This window comes from Panthera leo, chromosome D4 (assembly GCF_018350215.1).
Source record: "Panthera leo isolate Ple1 chromosome D4, P.leo_Ple1_pat1.1, whole genome shotgun sequence".
Lineage (NCBI taxonomy): Eukaryota > Metazoa > Chordata > Mammalia > Carnivora > Felidae > Panthera > Panthera leo.
Genome location: NC_056691.1, coordinates 16,646,395 through 16,672,084, shown reverse-complemented (window position 1 = coordinate 16,672,084; position 25,690 = coordinate 16,646,395). Strand labels below are relative to the sequence as shown.

Sequence of the window (25,690 nt, the reverse complement as noted above, 5' to 3'; positions counted from 1 at the left end):
TTTCTGGATGGTGCAGGAAAGAACAGTATATCCCGTTACTGCCGCTTGTCAAAGGTACCTACTTTTGATACCCATGGCAGGAGTTTGTGTCCACTAGATGGCGTTGTTGTGTTAACGAAACGAGAACCAAGTGAACGCTTTGGCTTAGGAGCCTGCTAAATTTGAGACCAGCCACGACAATCTAATTCCATGCCTGAGAGTCTGATGGAAGAAACCTCCAAACTTCACAGCATATCCAGAGAACTCTAAAGACTAGTGGCATCGAGAACTACTTAGGAAAAATATATGCTAGCTTTTTTCTGAGCATCGAAGTTTGTAGAAAATCTGGAGGCGTTTTGAAACCATGTAGTCCAAATGCATCAGTTCATAAATAAATAGACTGAGGGCCAGAGAGGAAGTGTTCTTGGAGAACGGTACCCAGACTTGATGGCTTTGGCTGTAGTGCTCTTTCCCTAATACTTCCAACTGATTCTAAATCACAGAGAAACTGCTTTCTGAATTCTTGGAAGACTTTCTAAGTCTCCGTACGGGGCAGAAGGCTGCCCAACGATGACGAGTTTTTGCCTCATTATGTTTTATACAGATGTTCAAAATCAGTAGCAGACTCAGACACTTAGATATTAAGGAAAAAATGGAACCTATTTCTTTTTCTTTTTAACATGTCTCTTGGAAATTGAGTGAGCCCACCTTAAAAGACTGTCCCTATTGGTTGACAGTGCAGTTCGTGGGTATTAAACCCAGAGCGGGTAACAGGGTAATAGATAAGCAAAAGGACTCTGGAATCAGACTGTCCTGGTGGACCCGAAGGACCCTGGGAAGGTCATGAGACATCTCTAAGCCTCTGTGTCCACATCTGTAAAATGGGAATCCTGCTTTTACTTATAAGGTGTTTGTAAAAATTAAATGTGTGCGAAGTGCCTGTGACGTCATTAAAAAACAAGGTTAAAGGGAGCAATAATAATGAATAATGAATTTTTGTTGCGATAGCGGATGCTCCGTTTTCTGTGCCTCTCAGTTGTGAATGTCTTTACAGGGGCTTTGTCAATCACCTCTTCAGTCACGGTCACGTGCTAAATTGCTGAACGAGAGAAATAACGTTTCAGGTTGTATAACCGTGTAACATCACTTCTTCCTCACCCAGATGGCAGAAGTAGCCAAGGATACATATGGCATGTGCTTCATTATGTGTTCACGTCAACTTTATTTAAAACACTCGTAGGCTCCGGGCTCCTGCTCACAGTTTAGACAGAGAAGGTGACTGGCATCCAAATAATAACAGCTAAGAGCAGTTGAACACTTGCCGAGTGTCCAACATCCCTCTGCTTTGCGAGTATGAACTCATTTAATTCTTACTTACAACCGTGTGATCTAGGAACTAACACTTTTCTCTTTTTAAAGAGGAGGAAGCCGGGATCCAGCAACTCATCCCAGCTGAAAGAAGCCAGAGTCAGCATTGGAACTCAGGTGGCCTGGGTCTTAAGGACTCTGCTCGGCCAGGATGAGGTCAGGATGAGAGGGGGAGGTTGCTCCAAGGTTCCTGAGACCGAGCTTGCTCCCCAACCCCCAGCCCCCAAATACCACAATGAAGCCTGATAGAGACCTGCAGCCTCGGTACCCAGGAGGCTCATGTGTTAAACCATCAATATTTTTATGGCAGTTAGTTGATGAGCTCAACTGGTTAAACGTTTAATAGACTCCTGAGCTTAACAGGGTAAAACAAAGTCGTAACAGGTCGGGAGAGGGCATTCCTAGGGACAGGGCACTCTTGAGGACCACGCCTTAAGGGATCAAAGCTCACTGCAGCCAAAGGAGGGTCAGGTTGCTGAAGCAATCATGCCATCGTGCCTGTGACTAGCCCCGTTCGCTGTAACTCATTTGTTGCTCGTATGTTCCGTGACGTTCCAGACTACCCTCTTTTCACAGCCAGTGATTCAGACTCTATTCCCATGTAGAATTCATGAATTCAGATTTACAAGAGGCTTAGCCATCTTTCTGGTCTACCCCTCTGCCTTTGAAAAGAAGCCAACTGAGGTCCCATTTGCTTACGGTTTGTCCCAAGTTATCTTAGAGCAAGAACCAGAGCCCTGCTCATTCGGTTATCACATACCGGTTCTACATCCCTTCCCTATTATTTATTTTAAATAGTATCATCACTCAGAATTCTTGCTGAAATTCCCGTGTTTATGCCAAATTGAGCCCAAATTCAACAGATAGGTTCTGTTCTTTACGGATAGCGTCTTTCCGTTTTCAATTCCTTCTCTCCTCCTTTGCTTGACATAAACTTTTATGGGGCTGGAGTACAATGCCATTTATTACAACACACTTTTTAAATCAGACAGTCTTATTATTATCATTTTTTTTTTTCCTTAGAAGCCACGAATGCAAGTCATTGACTCTAGACCTGAGAAAATGCCCGGCCTAAACAAGACCATGGCAGCTTCAAAGCGCGATTGCCAACAGCGAGGTGGGGGAGGAGACCGCCACTTACCGATTTCAGTCATCGTTATCCCAGGTGCTAGCTGCCCGTTGTTGAAAGAGCTATAGGTAAACAAGTTGGGTACGGAGGTGAGGTCATAGATAGGTTCTTGCTTTATCTGTTTGATTCCAGTCATGTCAAGTCCTGACTGATCAGGGGACGGCTGGCCGGAATCCACGCTGTAATAGCCCTCGGACTTGGGCAGGTCGATGACGTGTCCGTTGGCGTAGGCGCCGCCGGCCTCGTTGCTCAGGTTGCCCAGGCCGTTGCTGATGCTGCCGCTGTAGACCCTGGCGAGGGCTTCCGCCTCCCCGCTCTGCTGCTGCCGCTGCTCCTGCAGCCGCTGCTGGTGCTTCTGCACCTCGGCGTACAGGCTGTCCCTCTGCTTCTTGGACATCCTCCCGAACTTCACAGCTGCGTTGGAGAGACAAGCAGAAGAGGGCACTTGGGGTTATCATTCCCGATCCATCCGAGGGGGGTCACGGACGGTTGTCCCCTCAGCTTCCAGCGCACAAAATCCCAGCACCATAGCGGAAGGCCCCATGCGTTCGCACCCCACATTTGGTGAAAGGCTATGTTCAGGGGTGTTGTGCTGGTGTATGAGCAGAGCGAGAGCTAACCATGAGCTAGGAAGGAATGCCAGGACTTAAGTTTATTTCTGATGGCCATGAAGTTAGAAGGCATATTTCCTTGGTTCTTTCTTACGTGTGTGTGTGTGGGGGGGGAATCCACAAACCAAAAACTACAAATGGTACCTGCTGTTAAAATGTCAACCAACATTCAATATTAGCTTACCCTACTAAGCATTAGGGTTCCTAGATTGTTGGGTAGGGCCCTATTATTTCACGATTTTCATTTTTTTAAATCTCTGGACATGCCTCACCTTTTTATTATAAATGTTTATTTATTTATTTTTGAGTGAGAGAAAGAGAGAGAGGGAAACACAAGCGGGGGAGGAACAGAGAGAGAGGCAGACACAGAATCCGAAGCAGGCTCCAGGCTCCGAGCTGTCGGCACAGAGCCCGATGTGGGGCTCGAACTCACAAACTGAGAGATCGTGACCTGAGCCGAAGTTGGACGCTTAACTGACTGAGCCACCCAGGCACCCCCTCACTATTTTCTACACAGCATGTTGGGTAAGACCAACGCTGTGGGGGAGGGTGATAAATGCAATTTTAAGTAAGTATTTGTCTTCAGCTGGCTTTTGGGATCCAACTCAAAGAATATTTGGAAAACAGCAATCTTGTTAAGTCCAATACTCAGCAAGGAAGCCCACAGCTACCCCTCCTTTCTTGTTCTACCAGCCCCAAGTTTTATATTGCCCTTCTCTTCTGGCAAAATCCTTAACCATCGTGAGGAAAAAGGAGGAAAAGTCTGTAAGAGGTCACAGAGTAATCTGAGGATGCTTTGATCTGAATTCATTGTTTCTTAACTGGTAGAGTTTGACCTCCTGATTTGTTACGGATATTGACATTTTCCCTCACAAACTGTCAACTCCCAGTTTAGGCTGTGAATATTTTAAGTGAGAGGCCACCTTGTCTGCATCATCAAACACTATGTCCTGCAGTTCATGTTAACGGTGGGGACTACGGCAAACTTGGAGGCTCCTCTCGGAGTTTCTATTTTCTTTTCTTTCGTGACAGTGTTCTCATCACCTGTTGGTATTTGGAAGCCCAGGGAATGTAGAAAGAAGGAAGTGGAGGGTAGGAACAGGTCCAGTTCCTGGAATCAGTTAGTCGGGTTCGTGAGAATGATTTCTGAAAATAACTACATGGTGAAGTGCTTAAGGACTCTCCGGCACAGAGGGCCCACAGAAGAGATTCCTACTGTGGAAGAGCCACCCCCCTCCCCGCTGGCCATGTTCCATCAGTGCTCGTCTTCTCCTTCTGTTGGCTACAGAGTTATCAAATTTTATCTGAGCATCGGCTGTTCAGAATGGAGACCACATTTCCCAGCCTCCCTCACCGCCAGGTGCAGCTATGAGATTAAGTTCTGGATAAGAGGAGGTAAATAGAAATGCTGCATATACTTCTCAGTGTTGGGGCTCACTGTTTTCTTCTTTCCTGCCTGCTGGATTGTGGATATGAGGACTGGATTTGTAGCAGCCCAAACTTCCTGTTTTTCCTTAATCCTCAGTAAAAAAAAAAAAAAAATGTTCAGGCATTCTGACACTGCCTAAATAGAAAAACAAAGGGGTGATTTATCCAGTAAGTTTTCTGAATGAAGACAATTCATCTGTTTAATTCAGACCAAACTCCCCTTTCTACCTCTACTGTCATTTTAATAGCGTCTCGAATCATTTAGATCATTGTGTTTAACTTTGTTGGTAGAGATACTATCTTTATTAGGTTCTGTTTCTCAGAGACACATGGATTTGCTTATTAATTGCGGTGATATTTCCAGTTTGTCCATGGGGCAAATCCTAAAGTAAATTTTAGGGAAAGCATTCCTTTGTATCTTTATATTATAACTTTACAAATATTATATATATTATGTAATATAATAATTTTTAAATAAATAAATTTATAAATAAATAAATATAAATTCTCTGGGGAAAAAACTTTTTATATCAGAAAAAAATAAATCATGATAACTTTTGATTCAGGAAGAACTCCCCACCCCCCCACCCCCCCACCCCACCCCCAGCAAGATATGAATGCGACATTCTTCTTTATTTGCTAACCTGTCTTTTGCATTCAGGTAGGTTCAGAACAGCAATTTGTTACAGAACTCCTGAGGATGATACAAAATTTCTATCTATTGGTAGATTAAGATTTTGGTGGAAGTAGATTACTTTCTGAGTTACTTTAGTAGAAGAGCTTTTGCATTTGTTTGTTTAAAATCTATTAGAGAGCAAAGACTGAGAAGAGGAGGCTCTTCTATCATGGAGACATAAATACAGTGCCTCCTTTTAAAACCCTTTCCATTTAAACCTTGCTTTAGATTTCCATGCACTCTATAGTTAGGTGAAATATACTTGTGGTAGATTGATTTCATTAATGACCCTGATTCCTCTTACCTATTTCTATGCCCTTCCTGGTGTAAATATGTAAAGCCCTTTCATTCCAAGCAGGCACCCTGCCTCACCACTTGCCCCAGGGCCATGTTGATGAGGGAGCTTAAGGCAAGCTGACAGGCTACACCCCCCACCCCCACCCCTACCCCCAGATGGGATATGTGTGATATTCCTCAGGCACTCCTGGCTGCCCAAGAACAAAGGAAAGGGGGAAAAAATGATAGAGATCATAGTCCTGAAGGACCTAAAAGTCTCCATCACCCCTCCAGAGTGATTGTGGGAAATAAAGGCTGAAGGAAATGGCAGATAGAGCTCTATTTCTTTATGGCCTGCAGCGCATTGATAAATACTTGAGGCAGGCAGAGTAAAACGTTTCTCCAGGAACTAACTCCTTACTGTCTTCATGTTAATGCTTTGCTAGAGGGAAAACAACTTTAGCTTGACAACAGCTCAGCCTCCAGTACCCTGTGAGTCTTTAGCATACGAAAATCTCTCTGGAAACTTCCCCTGGACTTTACCTCCCCCAACCCCACAGTATATAACCAGTCTCTGCTGGTTCCTTGGCAGCTCTTCCTGCCCACGGGTCCTGTCCCCATGCTTCAATAAAATCACTTTTTTTGCACCAACAGACATCTTCAAGAATTCTTTCTTGGTTGTCGGCTCTGGACCCCATGAGCCCCACTGTCACCCCCCAAAAACCTCATCAATGTGACCTGCTTTGGGCCAGTGAGATACTGACATATGTGATACAAACAGAAGCTACAAAAGTTCTTAGGTGACTGAATCTCTCACCACAAAAAGGATGTGCCTACACTAGCTTGCTAGACGATAAGGTCTTTGCAGAGAAGGCCATCTACCCTCAGCAGAGGCACAGACTGACCTCTAGCTGGCAGCTGATGAATGAGCGAACCCAGTTAAGACTCTACATTTAATAATTTTAGGCCCAGAAATCTGCTGTTGACCGTAGATCTTATAATCCAAGCAAACAATGTCAAATCAGTAGGCTGTCAAGACCTCTGTCCTGGTAAACATCTGAAAACCCAATGGTGAATAGTGATGCCTTTTCCAAGGTATTGACTTATCAGGTCACTGAGCAAACTGAAATATTTTCAGAGACGACCTAAAGCTCCGCTACATTTTGGAACTAACAGACTTCATTCTAAATAAAGAACTTTGCTGGCAATTACTCTAATATTATTTTAGAATAGATTTTTCCATTCATGTCAGAAACAGTGATGTCCTAGTGGTTTTGTGCCCCTTTCCTATCATAAAAGTAATGACATATTTGGGGAAAACAGTTACGGTACATGGAACAAATAAATCTACCCAACTTTCCTGACATGTATAGAATCCCTTTGTCACTATCTGTGAAAACATTTGTTGTATTCATAGGGGTATTTTTAACAAAGGCTGTATTACTGTTCTATTTTCAAGGATTAGCATTCTTCTTACCACTACCCATTAATCAGAATGGCACATGTTTTAAGTGTCTGCCCCTCTCAGACTTGAATCATTCTGTTAATGATTTTCACTTGAGTATAGAGGCAGCCTCTTGTTAAACTGCTAGCTCTCAAAGAAACTTGCACGATTCTGTATACATTGCAAGTGCCTTATAAATATTCAGTGATGGTGGTATTTACTCATGATATGCTCTTATCACTCACTCTGATCTCATACTAGCAAAGAACAATTTTATGCAAAGTATCGGGGATCTTTTCATTTTTATTTGGATTGTGGCATTCTAAGTGGAATGGAAGTTTTTGGAGTAACTGTAAAACAAAGTCATTGCTTCTTTGAAGATTTCTGCTTACCAACACACGACAACTAGATATATGCTGTTGGTTTCAAGAGAGCCCAATTGTAGAACTATCATCTGTGACTTTCTGTAGTCATTTTGGAAATTATTTTATCTCACAATCTTCTGGCTGTAAAGTTCACCATGCTCATATCTTGTTGCTTACCAAGTAAACTGGTCTTAATTTAACTTTTTTCAGTTTCAAGGATGTGCCTTTTTTTTTATAGTGCTCCAAGCTTTGTAGAAAAGATCAGATTCAATCTACCCAACCTTATTCCTAATTTCAAAATATTCTCTCACATCCCTCTCCTTTTCCAATAGAACTTCCTGTGATGATCGAATATCATCTATGCTTTCCAAAATGGTAGCCACAGGCACATGGGGCTATTGAGCGCTTGAAATACAGCTAGTGTGACCGAAGAAGTGAATTTTAAGTTGTATTTAATTCTAATTAATTTAAATTTAAATAGTGACATGTGGCTACCATTCTGGATATCGGACAATGCTGTTCTGGATAAATAGAAACCTAATTTGTGAAATCTGTCCTCGTAAGGTAGCTACTTACATGTCATTAGGAGGATGCCTATTCAATTATTGCAATGTGAGTATCATGTTTTCTCTTTGGGGCTCAGTATCTTCCTACGGACACCAAACATTTTTCTGGTTTTTATTTGTTTGTTTGTAGTAGTACGATTGGAAACAGTTTATCCTAAAGATTCCTGCAACTAACATTTACGAAGCTTCCAGTTAAAAAGAAAAGTAAATATGATGGTGGAGAATATGTGATGGGCATATACATGCTATCAGCTCTCACACATAAATACATGCATGTCTTCACCTTTAAAAATTGTTTTAAGTAGTCTTCACGCCCAGTGAGGAACCCAACGCGGGGCTTGAACTCATGACCCTGAGATCATGACCTGAGCTGAAATCAAGAATCAGACGCTTAACCAACTGAGCTACTCAGGCATCCCGGTTTCACCTTTTCATACACATAAACACACGCGTATATATTCCAAGTGGATTTGATTTTTGATTCTCTGCCCAAACTAAATTTGAACAAATCTGTTACTGCTGAGTTTTTTTGTCTACTCATCTATGTGCCATGGCTAATAAACCATGATCAAAGTAGAAATTCAGGACAGAATGAAAGTCCAGTGATTTTAAAAGTCATATCAAGCTATCTACAAGTAGCCATCCATGGTTTTTCAGTGGCCACGTAGGTGAAATAAACAATCTTGGTGCCATGCATCCCTGACAGAAAACAAATGCGATTATCAAAATGAAGATGCCACTTTGTGTCTGAAGGAACGTGGGCAAGGTGTATGTGGAAAGAAGCTAGGTATGAGGGCATCTGAACTTGGCTACTAGCACTACTGTGAAAGCACTTTGAAAATACCTGCTCAACCAGTAGAAGGTAAATATAATAAATTAATGGCAGGGGAAGTACCAGCTCTCATTGCTGGGTCCTCGCTACAAATAGGTAATCACCAATAAGTTCAGGGATTTTTAAGCCATCAATACCACAGGCCAGACATTACATATCAACAGGAGATAAAACCTGTTCAGCTACCCTGGTATTAGTAGAATTTATTTGGTATAAAGGAAATACTCTTGGTAATCAAGGTTCAGACGAAACTTCCTCTTGCGTAACAGGAAGAATTGTTCTCCCTTAGGAAGAATCCTTTTTTTTTTCCTTCTGCTGGAACTTCTTATCCTCATTTCCAACCACCGCTCCTACCCTGGAGCATTTCTCCTTGTCATTAGTTTTACATAAGACACAGGAGGTATTTTGGAGGATGTCCCTGGCATCCTCAGAATGGTCTCTGGATCTAAAACCAAGATGGATCACTATCCTGAATCTCCAGTATCTTCAGACACTGTATTGCTTTTACTCGCAAGTTTATATGCTACACTACATTTCTTCCCCCTTGAGAAAAGATCGTGGCTCTGTCCATTAAATGACCCTCCCTCCCAACACACTTTTTTTTTTTTTTTTTTTTTTGCCATGGTATTCAAACAATCTCCTAGATTTTGTAGACATTGGACCATAAGCCCATCTCTTGTCTATGATTCTGTTCACCAGCACAGACCAAAGATCTGCCCTTCCAAAAGAGACACTTCCTTTTATTGTAGGAAGAAGTAACAAAGAAAAATAACCAATGGCTCAATCTCTTTGCACAATTAGTGGAGTTTTTCATACACTGTCAATTAATATGCTGCCTCCATATAGCAGAAACAAAGTACAAAATCATCAACTAAAGTTCCCGTAGAATTGCACTAAATAAGTGCTTAAAACCACTAAATCCCTACCTTCCACTTTCTTCACTTTAGTTATGTGAAAGTACACACCCTAGGAGTATATTTACATGGCTAGCAAGTCTAGAAAAGCAAATAAACACAAAGTCAGGTAGTTAATAGAAAAGCTTGGAAACATGTCTCTGTAGTTTTAGAAGCTACCTCTACACTGAAGGGCTCAAGGTCAAATTCTTTTTATTTTCTGGATCCAATTTGCCTCATAGGTATACTTTGATGCAATACAAGTTTAGGTGGGCTGGGAAGTAGAAAAAAGGTAAACTTTTATGATATAAGTATTTGGAGAATGCAAGCTAAGAAGTAAGCAGTTTTTAGGTTTAGATATCAAGACTTACGCAGAACGGATTCTATCCAAATGAGTAAAAGGCTCACATTTAATTTAATAACTCATAAAACTCCCTATATACCAAGAGATGGTGTATGCCAATTATCCCTATTTCTTTAAGATCTGGAAGTCTCCCTGTCTCCGTCCATCTCTCTGTCCCTCCCTCCTTTCTTCCTATCTTCCTTCCTTCCTTCCTTCCTTCCTTCCTTCCTTCCTTCCTTCTTTCCACACTACCTTGAACTTCATTACAAGAATGTGACCAGGAGTAGAGAATCTACAATGATTCACATAAAGAGAATAAGTACCAGGGGAACTGTCTCAGGCTCTAGGGAAAAGAGAATTCCATGGTTCATTCAACAAACATTTAGGTGCCTGCCTTTAACCAGATCCTGAGGATACAGTGAGAACAAGACAGAAGTGCCCTCAGGACTCAGGGTGGCTCACAATCTGATACAGGAGTGCTGTAGCCAGTGTTGGGGGTGGGAGGGTGGGGGTAAGGTGGGAGATAATGAGTTTAGATGAGTGCTTAAAAATGGAAGCAACACTAGATAAAATTCTTTGTGTGTGTTTGTCTCTTCAATTAATCTAAGAAAATCAGTGGGGGGCCCAGCTCACCCATTTGGGTCATATTCTGAGAAGGACACCAGTTACACAGCCCTTTTAAGGCTTGGACTTATGCTATAGCTTTTGAAATTTTCATGATGCTTTAGAAAGTCCATGGCCAATAATAGAAGGGCTTCTGGGCTTCCTATGGAAGTAGGTTCTGCTGCTTAATATCTCCACACACCAAGCAACTCATGTACTAGTCAGACTCACCCAGTGACAAAATGGTCCTGGTTTGCCTCACATGTTCCCTGGTTTTAGCTCTGAAAAATCTCACATCCTAGGAAGCACTCATGCACATGCAAACTTTTGAACGTAGGCCAATGTGGCTTTCACCTAACCTTATTAGTACAGCTTGCTCCACGAGCTCCAGCAAAGTCTTTCCTGTATTCCTATTTTATGGGGCAATGCGAAGTTTTTAGAAGTTCTGCCAGCACATCGTTTTCTTTTCTTTTTATCCCCAATTCCCTTTGTCTAAAATCCTTCCAATGGCTTAAATAGACTCCAGCAAAGCATCCATGTGAAAGCCTTTAATTTTTTTACCAATGTTTATTTATTTTTGAGAGAGGGGGGGTGCGGTGGGGGAAGAATATGTCAGAAAGGGAGGGGCAAAGAGAGAGGGAGACACAGAATCTGAAGCAGGCTCCAGGCTCTGAGCTGTCAGCACAGCTTGAATTCATGAACCACAAGACCAAAACCTGAGCTGAGGTCAGATGCTTAACCAACGGAGCCACCCAAGCGCCCCACGTGAAAACCTTTAAGAACCTGGAAGGCATGTCTTACCATCTCTCGACATCCCGAGGGCAAGACACTTCTGCAGTCGGCAGTGTTGGCAACGGTTTCTGTTGGTTCTGTCGATTAAACAGTTTCTCTGCCTTGGGCAGGAGTAAGAGGCATTGTTTTGCTGGCTCCTCCTGAAGAATCCCTAGAAGAAAAGAGAATGGGAGGGAGATATTATTTATAAGAAGGAAAACGGAGATAATTAACATACACGTTTGAGACAATTAACATACACGTTTGCTATATTTTCTACCGTGAATGTAATGGAGTTTAATAAAAAAAAAAACAACTTTTTTTTTGATACTTCTCCTTGGATACCTTACAGATGATTTGCCTGGGAGAAAATATGTACCATCTACAGAGATAGGAAGGCATCTTTCATTCATTCATTTAATCAGTGTTTACTAAAGACATTTGTGCGCTGTGTTCTTTGCAAAGAAAAACAGGACAGAGTTCCGGGCATCAAAGGAATGGCAGAGGACAGTGTCACTGCTAAGCCAAATATGACAAAACTTGAGGGGGAAAATAACACAGGCTTATGTCAAGTGCTGTGGGGGACATTGGTCACAAGAGCCGTACTGAGGAGGGTGGGTTCAGCATGTGCCAGTATCTTCCCGGTTTCTAAGAAGCATTTTACCCATTTGAAAAACTTTAAATATGCCCAGAAGGCATGTGCAAGGTTGTTTTTTTTAAACCAGTGATGTGCCTTATAATTAACCATATTTTTAAATAAAGCAAATATAGTATATAAACTGTTCAATAAGAATAAGCAATAAATAGACTATAGAGATGTAGGAGGTTTCCGTGCAAGTTAGGTTTCTTTCTGGTACACAGTTAACTGCCATGAACCATACGTTACCATTCTAAATAAATCCATAACTGAGTTAATTATTAAAAAACTTTCTTTGGGGTGGCTAGGTGGCTCAGTTGGTTGAGTGTCTGACTTCAGCTCAGGTCACGATCTCGTGATTTGTGAGTTCGAGCCCCACATCAGGCTCTGCACTGACAGTGAAGGGCCTGCTTGGGATTCTCTCTCTCTCTCCTCACTCTCTGCTCCTCCCCCACTCCTGCTTTCTCTCTCTCTCTCAAAATAAATAAAAAAAAATTTTTTTAATTAAAAAATTCTTTGGATACTATGCGCCTTAGCTATCTTACAGAAAACCCTAAAGGTGGGGCAGGGGGCTCCTGGGTGGCTCAGTCAGTTAAGCATCCAACTTTAGCTCAAGGCATGATCTCACGGTTTGTGGGTTCGAGCCCCACGTCACGCTCTGTGTTGACAGTTCGGAGCCTGGAGCCTGCTTCAGATTCTGTGTCTCCCTCCCTCTCTGCCCTCCCCCTCTCATGCTCTGTCTCTCTCTCTCTTTCTGAAAAATAAATAAACATTAAAAAAATTAAAGAAAACTTTTAAAAAAAGAAAAGAAAACCCTAAAGAGGAAAATCTGGGTTTCCTCGATTATCAGCAGGAGGACAGAGCAGGGCTGGGACTAGGGTGTGGCTAGTCAGGCACCCATCTTGGCCACAAAATTTAAGGATTGCCAAAAAACCTGTCAATCAGGATAAGTAATATTTTAACACAATATATTAAGAATCAACATTAATGCAAAACACCCCAAAAAGTTTAAAGAGGATCAAGATCATCGATTTTCCTTTAGTTTTGGGCTCTCCTATGACATGGCCTGTCACTATAAAGAGAGCTTGTCACTCTTTTCTTTTTTTTAAGTTTGTTTATTTTGAGAAAGACAGAGATGGTGTGAGTGGGTGAGGGGCAGAGAGAGGAAGACAGAGAATCCCAAGCAGGCTCTGCACTGCCAGCACGGAGCCCGATTCAGGGCTTGAACTCAAGAAACTGTGAGATTATGACCTGAGCCAAAACCAAAAGTCGACGCTTAACCGACTGAGCCACCCAGGTGCCCTGTGAGCCTGCCACTCTTATGAAGAACTTTGGAAATGGGTAACTCGGAAATGGGACAAGAGAGAAAAAAATGCCAACTGGTTTTGTGTTGTAAGCCCCAAGCCATTCAAAACAAGGACTAGTTTGGTCCCCACGGACCAGTGGTGGCAGGATGAGATATCCAACTTTCCAGTGTGAATGAATTCACAGAGCCCTTTCAAACAGAGATCCCATCCAAGCTGCCAGGGATTGAAAGGACGTACTCCATATACAAACGGTCCCTGACTTCAATGGTTCAATTTACGATTTTTCGACATTACAGATGGTCTGAAAGCAATACACATTCAGTAGAAATCATACTTCGAATTTTGAATCTGGATCTTTTCCCAGGCTAGTGAGAGACAGCACGATGCTCTTTTGTGACGCTGGGCAGGGTTGCGGCCACAGCTTCCAGTCAGCCCAGCGATTGTGGGGGTCAACGACCTATAACGCTCACAGCCATTCTGGTTTTCATGTTCAGTACAGTATTCAATAAATTACATAAGACATTCCATGCTTTAGTATACGAGGGGCTTTGTGTTAGGCGATTTTGCCCAATTGTAGGCTAAAGCAAGTGTTCTGAGCACATTTAAGGTGGGCTAGGCGAAGCTATGATGTTCACTGGGTTGAGTGTATCAAATGCATTTTTGACTTAAGATATGCTCAGCTCACAGTGAGTTTATAGGGACATAACCTCATGTAAGTCAAGGAAGATCTGTGCCAGCAAAGGTGTCAGAAAGAGAAACTTTGGCCCATCAGTCTTGGTAAAAGATGACTTGGGAATTTACATTTTAAGAAAGAATTGGTGGTTTTTTAACTTCGGATACTCCAGTGCCACTTAGCAAAAGAGCTGACGGAGAAGACTTCTAAAGTCACAGCTACAGGCCTAATTTAAGGCCAATTTGACATTAATTACGAGGCATTTCTTGCTTATCTGTTGCTCATTATTGCAAATGAGGTTTTTGGCACGAAAAAGAGATTCTGTTTCAAATGTTATTGAATGAATAGGAATTTGAATTAAGTGCGCAAGCTGAACTGATGTTATTTAAAATGGGTTGTTCATGTTGACTCAGAACGGTATTATGAAAATTCAGAGGTTGATACCGAATGCGCTGACACTGACATCTTATTCTAAACGGAATTTCTTGAGTTTTCCAGTTGGAGAAAAACACAGCATATTTACAAATGTGGGTTTTTCCATGAAATAAAAAAAAAAAAAGTAGTGCCGCGTAAAATGTCATTTTGACTAAAACTTCAGAGTATGCTTCAGAATAGCAGCATAATTTCTTTGTGTTTCCTGCTTTAAATAGAAAAGATGGCCATACCCTACACACTTGTTTTAGCTGTTGGTCTATGGAATATATTTGTAAGGTTAGTTAAACCTTCTGTGTAAAATGTTTTGCTTTTTAACAGGAACATACCTTCATATTTTGAAATCGGGCCTTTTCCAAATAGAGCTTTCACAGTGACACAGATCTCCACTGTGACACTGATCTAAAAATATATATACTTGGTGGGTACTTAATAAACTAGACCAGAGGCCTTAAAAATACCTACTAAACCAATACAGTAGTGGAAATGCTTTCTCTGGAGGGTTTGGATTCCGAAATTATTAGCATTTATGAAGAAAACTATTTGCCTACCTCCCCGAGGTAGTAATAGCTTACTCTAAGGAGGGTAAAAAATTGCTGATTAGTAATTTTGCTTTATTGTGTCTTCTGATGAGTTGAAAACTTTGCATCAAGGTGGATAACATGCAGTTCTTAATCATAGGTCCGCAGAGCAAACAGAGGAATACAAGGAATATCTCAGGATGTTCAAATATGGATTATCACTAATCACCTTTGAGGTCAGGATGTCGATGGGCGAGTTACATTCACGTTATTCTCCCTTCTCTGTGTCCTCTTCCCACTTTAGTTTCATTCTTTTCCTTTTCTTTGCTTCAGTTTCAATTTCAGAATTCATACTTTTTGAGACCATTATGAAGACCTTGTCAAGTGTTCTCATAGCATGACTACTGGAGAGTTATGGTATGTTTTGTCTCATGTATGTTTGACTCTGTGAGGATTAAGATTAGTCCTTAGAATCCGTGATCGTCTTACATCTCTTTCAGGCTACTTATTTGTTTTTTTTAATTAAAAAAATGCTTTAAGTAATCTCTACATCCATTGTGGGACTTGAACTCACAACGCACGCTCTATGGACTGAGTCAGCCAGTGCCCACAGTCTACTGATATTAAATTCTTTCTGCCTGCATCTTTTTAAAAAAATTTTAAAAGTTTTAATTATTTATTAGAGCTACAGAGAGAACACAAGTGGGGCAGGGGCAGAGAGAGAGGGAGACACAGAATCGGAAGCAGGCTCCAGGCTCTGAGCTGTCAGCACAGAGTCCGACGCGAGGCTCGAACTCACAAACTGTAATCATGACCTGAGCTGAAGTCAGACGCTTAACCGACTGAGCCACTCAGGCGCCCGCCCTGCTTGCATCTTTGGTCAAAAATATGATTGTTTTCATCAATAACTTCACCAACATATCACTTTTCACTCCCAGATTACACTGCATTTTGTTCCAGTGACACGTTGCCCTTTGAAATTAGGTGTGGAATTGTTTCTTATTTCCCCCTTGACACTTAGTCTCTCTTGTTTTTCCTTCTAAGGAAGAATTTTAAACACTTACTGTGAAGTTTCAAGTTTCCCTTATTTCGGATTAAGTCTCTGTTAACTGCTATTTTCAACTTTGTATTTTAAGAGCATCTTGCTCATAGGAATTAGTTTGTTTTTGGAAGGATTGGTTCAATGTCCTTGGAGGGGAACGCTGGACCAAGAATGAAAAATCCTGTGTTTTTGGCCATACTTTTTCACTAACTAGATCAGTGATGTTGGCCAAATGACATAATCTTGTTTAAACTTCATTATCTCATTGAAAATGAGGAGGTTGGGGCAGATCATTTTTAATTACTTCAGAGATTATCTGGTATCCTTCTAACATTCCACGACTCTACTTCTTCTTTTCTGGAATGTGAGAATAAAGGATGAACATATGCATATTGCAACTGTTACCTTGAACTTCATTTGTAAGCAGATAAGGAAGCATAGGCCGTTGGCTTGCCATCTTTAACCTTTGGTTGTTTCATACAGTAATAAATGCCCTTGAGTTTACTGAAGGCAGTACAGTTAAAAGAGAGCAGGAGGCAGGATTTATATCTCTGTAAATGTGAATAATTCAAGCTCTTAAATAACAATCCATTTTCCAGTCGCGGTTGACCAGTTAGACGATCACAAAAAGCTGAAAGGCCAAGAACGGGAAGCCCACCCACCCACACACCAAGCAGAAATTCCCGAGTGTCAGCAGCAAGCACAAGAATCCTTTAGCAGGCCCTCTTTAAAAAGATGTCGCCAAGCGCACGGTGACATACACGGATGCCTGGGGCAAACACAGACGCTGTTGGCAGTGTCCTGTCAAAGTCCCCCTACCTTGCAGCCTTCGCACGTGATGACTCCGTAGTGGATCCCGGAGGACTTATCGCCACAAATTTTGCATGGTATCACTTCAATTTGTGCTGCAAGGGGAAAACAGACATTTTGAGCTTCTTCCTTTTGCTTGCCTGGCTCCCTCCCCACCTCCCCCTGGCACGACCTGAGTGTTGGAAGACCCTGGCGTGGGCTCACCCACCACTATTGGCCCGGCTTCCTGAATCTTCTTCTAAGTGAAAAGGTATCTATCCATCTACCAAGGTTTGCTTTGTTTTTCGAAAACTACAAAATATAACCAGGGACCGGAAGTCTTCTAAACTCTTACTTCACTGCTTTCTCCTTTTTATTTATTTATTTTTTTAAAATGTTTGTTTTATTTATTGTTGAGAGAGAGAGAAAGAGAAAGAGAGAGAGTGAGAGGCTGAGGGGGAGTAGAAGAGATAGAGAGAGGGAGAAAGAGAATCCCAAGCAGGCTCTGCGCTGTCCGTGCAGAGCCTGATGTGGGGCTCGAACTCACAAACCATGAGATCATGACCTGAGCCGAAACCAAGAGTCGCACGCTCAGCCGACTGAGCCACCCAGGCGCCCCTGCTTTCTCCTTTTTAAACCTGACCTGGTTATTGGGGCGCCTGGGTGGCTCAGTCAGTTAAGTGTCCGACTTTTGATTTAAGCTCAAGTCATGATCTCACGGTTCGTGAGTTTGAGCCCCGCATCGGACTCTGCACTGACAGCTCAGAGCCTGGAGCCTGCTTGGAATCCTGTCTCTCTCCTTCTCTCTCTCTCTCTCTGCCCCTACTCTACTTGCACATGCTCTTGCTCTCTCTCTCTCTCAAAATAGACAAGTAAACTTAAAAATTAAAAAAAAAAACACATTCAAAAAATAAACCTGACCTGGTTATTAATTAGACTAAAAAAATCCCTTGAACCAGTGGCTTCGGTTTTCTTATTTTGCACTTCAAACATCAAGTCACTGAGTGTTATCATGCTGCCTTATTTCAACAGTATTTTAAATAAGTAAACAAAGCAAAGCTGAAATGGAAGGGCGTGATTTTATAAATAACGTGGCTGGATGTTTACTTCGAGTATGTCAGTGGTGACAATATTTATTGAGCACACTCCATACGTCCGCTAAAATAATAGAAGTTGTTGACACAAGATATATTAGTGACACAGATTATTTCATTCATAAAACAAAATTAATGCATGGAAAAACCAGGAGAAAATGATAGAACATGTGGCTCCTATGACTTCAATACGAAGAAAATAATTTCGTGGAGACGAAGACATTAGGGTTGATTCCGAAGACTGTTGGGCTGAAGTGAAAGGAAAAGGCTGCTTCAGCAAGCAGAATGGAATGAAGGACTTCTGGAATGACTGTGGCTCGTGATCGTTGAGACAAACACCTCGGCTCCACTGGAGACGTGGGCCATATGGTTGGGTAGAGGGAGGGATAAGAGATTATGGAGCTCCTGGGAGTTAGGCAGAGGAATTTCTACCTGATACCACTGGCCACAAGGGTTCAAGGGAAGGAACGGGGTGACGACAGGATCAAAGTGGTGGTTTGGGTACCTTTGCTAACTGGAAACAGGCAGGAGACTAAAAGGCTATTCCGAACCGGGTGTCGGGAGATGGAAGTGTGGAAGACGTCAGTGGCAGGATAAGGGGAGAGGGAGAAGCAAATAGAAGGACAGTTCTATGAAGATAAATGAAAGAAAGGACACAGAGGTAGAAACTGATGAAGACTCCAAAGATGACTTCTAGCTTCATCCTTAGGATGAGGTTCAACAGTTGGTTTGACACAAATGGAATTGTTGGTAAGGCAACCACTTTATGGAACATGGTGGGGGTGGGGGACAGGATTTCCAGTTTGCATGTGTGCATGTGCAAGCACCTGTGTACAGAACCCTCTGGAAAGATGATTTTAAGGCATCAGCATCGAGGTTATGGATGAATCCACGAGATACACTTTATTTAGAATGTAGTAATTCCTATGTCTCTGGTAGTATTCTAAGTGTTGTTAAAATTATACACACCAGGAAGATCTGCTATTCCCGTTCCCAATTTAAAATAATTATGCAAAATATGCCTCAAAATGCTTTGTACATCAATCTGCCATGTGGATGCTTTTCTACAGTTTCTCACCCTTGAATATACAAAACAGATAAATGCAAGACATAACCCTCATTGTCTTATTATTTTACATTTTAAAAAAGATAATACTTAGCTTGAGGAGAGCATCTTAAATTTTTTTTGAAATTCAATATTTCACGGTATGTTCAAATCATCTTTATAAGCAAAAAATTCAGCATTATGGCCTATTTTTCATATGAGAAAACTCAGAATCCAAGTGGTTAATGATGCCTTTGAGTTGATTTGGGAGATGGCAACCAGAAATTAGCCAATTTTCCTGATATTTTGTTCTGTGACCCTTTCCCTGCTTACCACAGAGACACAACATGAATACAATTTTAGATTTCTGTATTATTCTAATAGTGCCAGCTAAAGAGACAATGATAAAAATATCAAGAGATGAGACAAGGTCAACTAAAATACTTATTAGACTAAGTATTTCTATTGCTTCTGTTTTTTCAGCTTTCAGATTATATGAACTAGTATTTGTTTTCAAGATTTTGTGATATGGGGAAAACATGTGAGATCTGATGTAATTTCTATTCTGTTTTCCTGGATTCCTGTCCTGAACCTGATAATGATTGGGTCCATAGGTAAGATAAAAGTCTTATTTTGTTTCCTGGTTTATAAAGTTAGCTGACAAACTTCATAGATTTGTGAGGTTTAATGAGATATTTTATGTAGAACTGCCTTGCAAGTAGTGAAGAGCTACAAAATGACAGTTTTTAGCAGCGTCAGAATCATTGTTAACTGGTATTTCTAATGCTATTGGACGAGAATTATGACAAGCCACATTATTATTCCTTTACTAAAAATCTTATTTAAAAAATACAAATGAATGACACTATACATAATTTGTACTTTTTTTTTTTTTTTTTTTTTTAGCGATAACCTTTCACACAGTGGATTCTTTACAATGATTACAAAATTGACTAAAAATACCAGGTATCCATTGTACAGTTGTTAAGCTTATATGATATTAAGTCAGAGGTGCTCTTTGCATAAATTACTCCCCAGGGAGTAACTTACACGTGGGGAGAATCTGCTTCAATAAGTTCTTAATTATAAAATGATCTAACTCTAAAGGAAATGAAAATAGAGGTAATTTGCCCCCTAGGGTGTGAGAAGATGTTTTTGAAAGCCACAAAGGTTATCTTATACAACTTGGAAAATACAAATGGGATCAGGAATGATTCGGTAGAGTATCTGCATATTTATACATATTTATTATCTTAGCTCAACATGTAATCCTGAAGAACCATAAACATTTTAACAGTATTTTTAAAGAGAAAGAAATCACTTAAAAGGACATACATGTGTTGATATGTGTGGGGAGGCATTATCAGTTCAGAAAACCCATGGCCATTTTACCTATTAGGACAGAATGGGTTATATGAGGTTTGTTACAGGTGAAGATACTTTTTTTTTTTTTTTTTGAGAGAGAAAAAGAGAGAGAGAGAGCGCAAGTGAGCAAAGGGCAGAGAGAGAGAATCCCACGAGGGGCAGAGAGAGAGAGAGAGAGAGAAATGGGGCTCACCCCAAACAGGGCTCGTGTTTTACCCGAGGTAGGGATCATCCTTACCTGAAGCAGGGTTTGAGCTCACCTGATATGGGGCTCGAACTCACAAACCGTGAGATCGTGGCCTGAGCCAAAGACAGATGCTTAATGACTGAGCCACCCGGGCGCTCTAGGTGAAGATAAATGTAAATAATGGAAAGCACTAATCCTTTTCCTTTGCGCTCATTTAAAATACACTGCTTCTGAGCTACAACATCATAGTTCATACTATGTATTTTATAATACTTCAAGGCGGAGTATTCCAGACAAAGATGAGGACAATGCATGACGTAATTGCTCCGATGTTTGCCCCTTCCAAATGTCTAGCCATTACTCCAGCCACTGTCTCCCGGGCGGTGATGTTGCAGTGAATGCAGACACGGTGGCATGCTCTTTGTCATGGCTTCAGGCTGAACATCTAGGGAGGATTTGGTGGCTTGGACCCCACCAGCTGTGACAATGAAGGTGCTCTAAGGAAACTGCGGGGGAAGTTCAACTTTCCTCCTTTTTTTTTTTTTTTTTTTCAACGTTTTTTATTTATTTTGGGGACAGAGAGAGACAGAGCATGAACGGGGGAGGGGCAGAGAGAGAGAGGGAGACACAGAATCGGAAACAGGCTCCAGGCTCCAAGCCATCAGCCCAGAGCCTGACGCGGGGCTCGAACTCACGGACCGCGAGATCGTGACCTGGCTGAAGTCGGACGCTTAACCGACTGCGCCACCCAGGCGCCCCACAACTTTCCTCCTTTTGCATGACTCATGGATCAATTCAACGGTAGCGTTCTCTGAGCGACAAACGTAGGGGAGCCCCCATGCCCTGAGAGATGGCTCGAGGTGTGCTCCTTTCTCACTTTCTACATTGCTTATATCTTCCGCTCCTTTGTATCATTTTTATTGGTAATCCTCTGTGGAGACTATACTTAACATTGCATTTACCAATGAAATCTCTTTGTATATAAAAGCATATGTAAGTTTTTGGGGGAAATGATATTCTTAAAGAATATCATGAAATATTGAAACTAATTTGATGTTGTACCTTGTATTAGAACACTTGATGAAGTACAATTAATTTAATACCCTATGATTTATCAGGAAGGTCCTATTCAAGAACTATAAACTAGTCACAGTTTGTGTCTTCTTTGAAGATGGCGGGTCTCTCCTCTCCCCCCAGCACCTCCTGAAGGCCCTTCCTGGCTTAGCACCCTTACAACATTGCACAAAGCCACTGTGTGTTCAGTTCTTCCTGATTATCAAAACGTGCATATCTTTTTGTTCTGCTCCCTCAGAACCCCCTGCTGGTGAATGCAGGTGTTAAGTGAGATGAACTAATCCAGGCTAATGCATTCACCAGAAAATGCATCACTTTGATGCACCAAAATACCTTAATTCTTTTTTTTTAAGCTTATATATTTTGAGAGAGAGAGGGAGAGAGAGAGAGAATGAACAGGGGAGGGGCAGAGAGAGACAGGGAGAGAGAGAATTCCAAGCAGGATCTGGTGCTGTCCACCCAGAGCCCAATGCAGGGCTCGAACCCACGAACTGTGAGATCATGACCTGAGACAAAATCAAGAGCTGGTCACAGGACCAACTAAGGGACGCAGGTGTTCCCAAGATACCTTAATTCTTAAAAGAATCCATCAGGAATGGTAGTCACAGTGGACTGTTCAGGCACTTTCTGGTCGAAGTAAACATTTTTATTGCATGTGTTCTTGTGGCTCTCATTTCCCCATTTCATCTCCTAGAACTCAATCTGACCCTTTCTATAGTCTGGGCATTTTAAGTCCATTGAGGAAAGGTTCCAGGTCCAGATAATATTTCAATTTTTTTTTTTTCTATAGAGACCAAAAGAGAAGTTGTATAGCTCCTTAAAGCAGTAATCCTGATTTTCTTTCTTTCTGTACAGACAAGAGATTTGACATACTCCTTTTTATATATAAAAAACAATACTGATCTCCCATATTTGGGCTGAGGAGTAGTAATCAGAATCTTGAGATCAGGGTGGGTATATATTTTGGAATAGGTCCCCAAGTGATTCTGATATGGTAAGTCTCCCATTGAGGATTCAACGAATCAAGTCATGAACTAGGAATTCTCTGCAGCAGGAAAATCACCTGCCAAGGAAATAAGACCCAGGGACAAGGTGGTAATATGAAAACACAAAGGATGGGGCTACTGGGTGGCTCAGTCAGTTAAGTGTCCGACTTCAGCACAAGGCATGATCTCGCGGTTTGTGAGTTTGAGCCCCACACTGGGCTCTGTGCTGACAGCTCAGAGCCTGAAGCCTGCTTCGGATTCCATGTCTCTGTCTCTCGCTGCCCCTCTCCCACTCACGCTCTGTCTCTCTCTCTCTCTCTCAAAAATAAATAAACATTAAAAAGAAAATACGAGGAAATGACCAATAATTCTCTCTCTGTGTCCCGACCTTTGGTTTGGGCTATACTTGTAGCATCTTGTTTTCTGCTTTTTTTTTTTTTTTTCCTTAAGGGAAATAAGAAGCATCTATTCCGTGCACAATAACTTCCATTCCTGGATACTGGGTTTGCTCCTCAGTTCCTGTTTCCCAGAATTTTACAGTTCTGCTAAAAGTGGGCAGTGCAGGAAAAACTCTCAGTGTCTGAAAGAAACACAATTTGCACATACAAAACTTCCAATAAGGATGACTCTTTTGGTGAAAATTGCCTCTGCACCTGGTATCAGCAGCCCAAGTTGTACTGTCTACCCTTTGTGGGAAGTCCACGTTAAAACCCCTGATTGCAGTTTCTCCCTCCTTTCACAAGCAGATGGATAACTCTCTGCCTTTATGAGGCATACGATCTTCTGCTGTCACCTAAGAGCAAACCTAGAGGATGAAGCAAGTGTGTCTAAGATCTGGCTCCACTCTAAGTTTTGACTGATCAGAAAAGAGCCCCAAGACTGAGGCGGAATGGAAGTGTGGGAAAAGGAGACCCTTAGGAAAAGAAGTAAGCGTCTTTGAGCTTCGATGTCATGCTAGGTGGTGAATCTAAGAGATTCCTGACATTGGATCAGGTATGTGTTCACGTACATCTCTTCCGGGCGCGTGGCATCTCAGTCCCAGCTTCCTGCTTAAATGCCACATAGAGTGGTTGCGATTCAGTGCACTCGAATTCTTACTAGAATCCTCCAATTCCTCTATCAGCATTTGGGATCTCCCTTTCATCTTAACCTCTCCTCTCTCTCCTCTGTAATATTCTGGGTGGTGGTCTGTGTGAGTCTTCACTTCCCGTCAGTTGATAGACAGCTTCTGAGCGACCTATAGATAACATTTATTTTTCTATTATTATATCCCTGTACTACATGTCATTGGAAACGAGGGTAAGAAAAAAAATTACTCTCAGATGAGAATGGCAAAAAATGATTTTTTTCAAAGGCATGATTTATAGGAATATTATGAAGGGAGTTGACTTATCTTACATAGGAGCCTTCAGCCCCAAAGAATTGTTCTCCTATGCTAACTCTTCAGAAGACTGAAATAACAGAGACTGAGACCAACATAGGACAGTAGCAGCAATTAGTATTATCATTAATAGCAATTACTGATAGTAAGGGAAATATCCCCCTTGAAAGTCGTAGTGGTTTTAAACTTGTAAATTATGAATTAATTCCCATTAAATACATCTTGTCCTATCAAAGTTTTAATTATAACAAGATAATGTGTGTGTAGAACCTGACATCATTCAGGATGAAAGCAGTAATGTCTTCTGTGACCACTCACGGTATGGATTGGCATGATCTGGGGGCATGTTAGAAATGCAAAGAATCAAGATTTACCTAAGACCGATTTGAATCACAATTTGCTTTTTTAACAAGCTTCCTAGGACAGACAGCATTGAAGTTTGAGAAGAACTGTTCTGTGATGTCCAGGTAATTATGGTTGTAGCTATTCTGAGAACTAATGGCATTTTTAATTTCTCCGGCATTAAGGAAAATTAGAAACTATACAGGATTCCGGAAAAGCAGTTCCTGCTATTGTCTGTTAGGTATTTCTCTTTTGTTCAAAAGGCAGGAGGACACTTGAAGGGTTAGTTACAAAAAGCTCTGGTCATTAACTGACAAGGCAGAAGAAAGAAAAGCCAGAAACATCTTGCATTACTGTCATTAACACCCAGTGTACCCAGTTTCCTTTACAGATTTCACGATTGTGAATGGCGTCTACATCATCTTCATGCTGTAACACTGTGTGGTAGTACGTCCTCCCTCTTCTGTGGACTTGCTCTTGGGGTCTGACCCATTAGCTGACTCTCTAGACACTCTGGCAGAAAAAAATCTCCCCTGAGAAGACTTTCAAAGGTAGTTTCTCTACTTAAAAATTGTAATTGCACAAATTTTTTTTTTTACTTCTTTTGGTGGTGGTAAGGAGGTGAAACAATATTTGAAACAGAAATGAACTAATTTCAGCTCTCCGTGGTAATTCTGGAAATGATACATTTGGAAAGCTGCCCCATCTCGTGGACGCAGATTAGGTAACACGGAGCTCAGGGGTCAGGATGGCCACTCATCATATTCCTCCCATCTATCATCACGCTGTCCTGAGCCATAGTACTCAAAGCGTGGTCCCTGACCAGCAGCACAGCATCACCTGGGCACTTGCTAGAAATTCAGCCATTTGCTTATACCTTAGGCCAGTATAATCAGAATCTGCATTATAACATTATCTCTGTGATTCGTATGCACAGCGAAGTCTGAGAAGTTCTGGGAGAAAGAAAGGGAAGATAATCTACAATTTAAGTCTCAGGGTTGTCTGTCCCCAAACCACAACTCCATGTGAGGAGAACTTCGTATTGAAAAAAGAAGACATGTATTCTTGCTAGTTAATGTTTTCAGTCACAGAAAGAAGAAAACCGCCATTATTTTGCTTCATGGAAAACCCTGTCTCTCTGTAGTTCCTTCGTGTGTTTCTGAGCCCCTTTCTCTAGTCTCCCTTACAGCTGAAATCTTCAACAGGAAGCTCATGTTTGTGAAACACCACCTTCACTGAAGGAGAACAAGAACGGCGAACTCTACACACAGGAACGCACAGGTGACTCAGAGTGGTTCGGGCAGGCTTCATTCCCTTGATAAAAACTCAAAAAGAGCAAAAACCCCAGTTTCTGGAAGATGAAAAAAAGACAGCTTTTCTATGTTAAAAATCAAATTGCATGAAGAGTATGAACAGACAAATCACAGACAGACAGAAAATATTGTAGCACATGTATCTGATGGAGGGCTTTTATTCAAAATATTCAAAGAGTTCTCCAAATTCAAAAAAATGGGCCAAAGACCAGAACCAT

General features: G+C 41.5%; 1 protein-coding gene across 1 annotated transcript in view; it reads right to left on the bottom strand.

Moving 5' to 3' along the window:
- Positions 1-25,690, bottom strand: part of RORB (RAR related orphan receptor B) — a 193,087-nt gene that overhangs the window by 40,843 nt on the left and 126,554 nt on the right. Inside the window, exons 2-4 of the mRNA XM_042912015.1 lie at positions 16,716-16,801; positions 11,315-11,456; positions 2,489-2,890 (exon numbers count right to left, since the gene is read on the bottom strand). Coding sequence (XP_042767949.1) covers positions 2,489-2,890; positions 11,315-11,456; positions 16,716-16,801 — 630 coding nt within the window. The remainder of the gene's footprint in view (positions 1-2,488; positions 2,891-11,314; positions 11,457-16,715; positions 16,802-25,690) is intronic.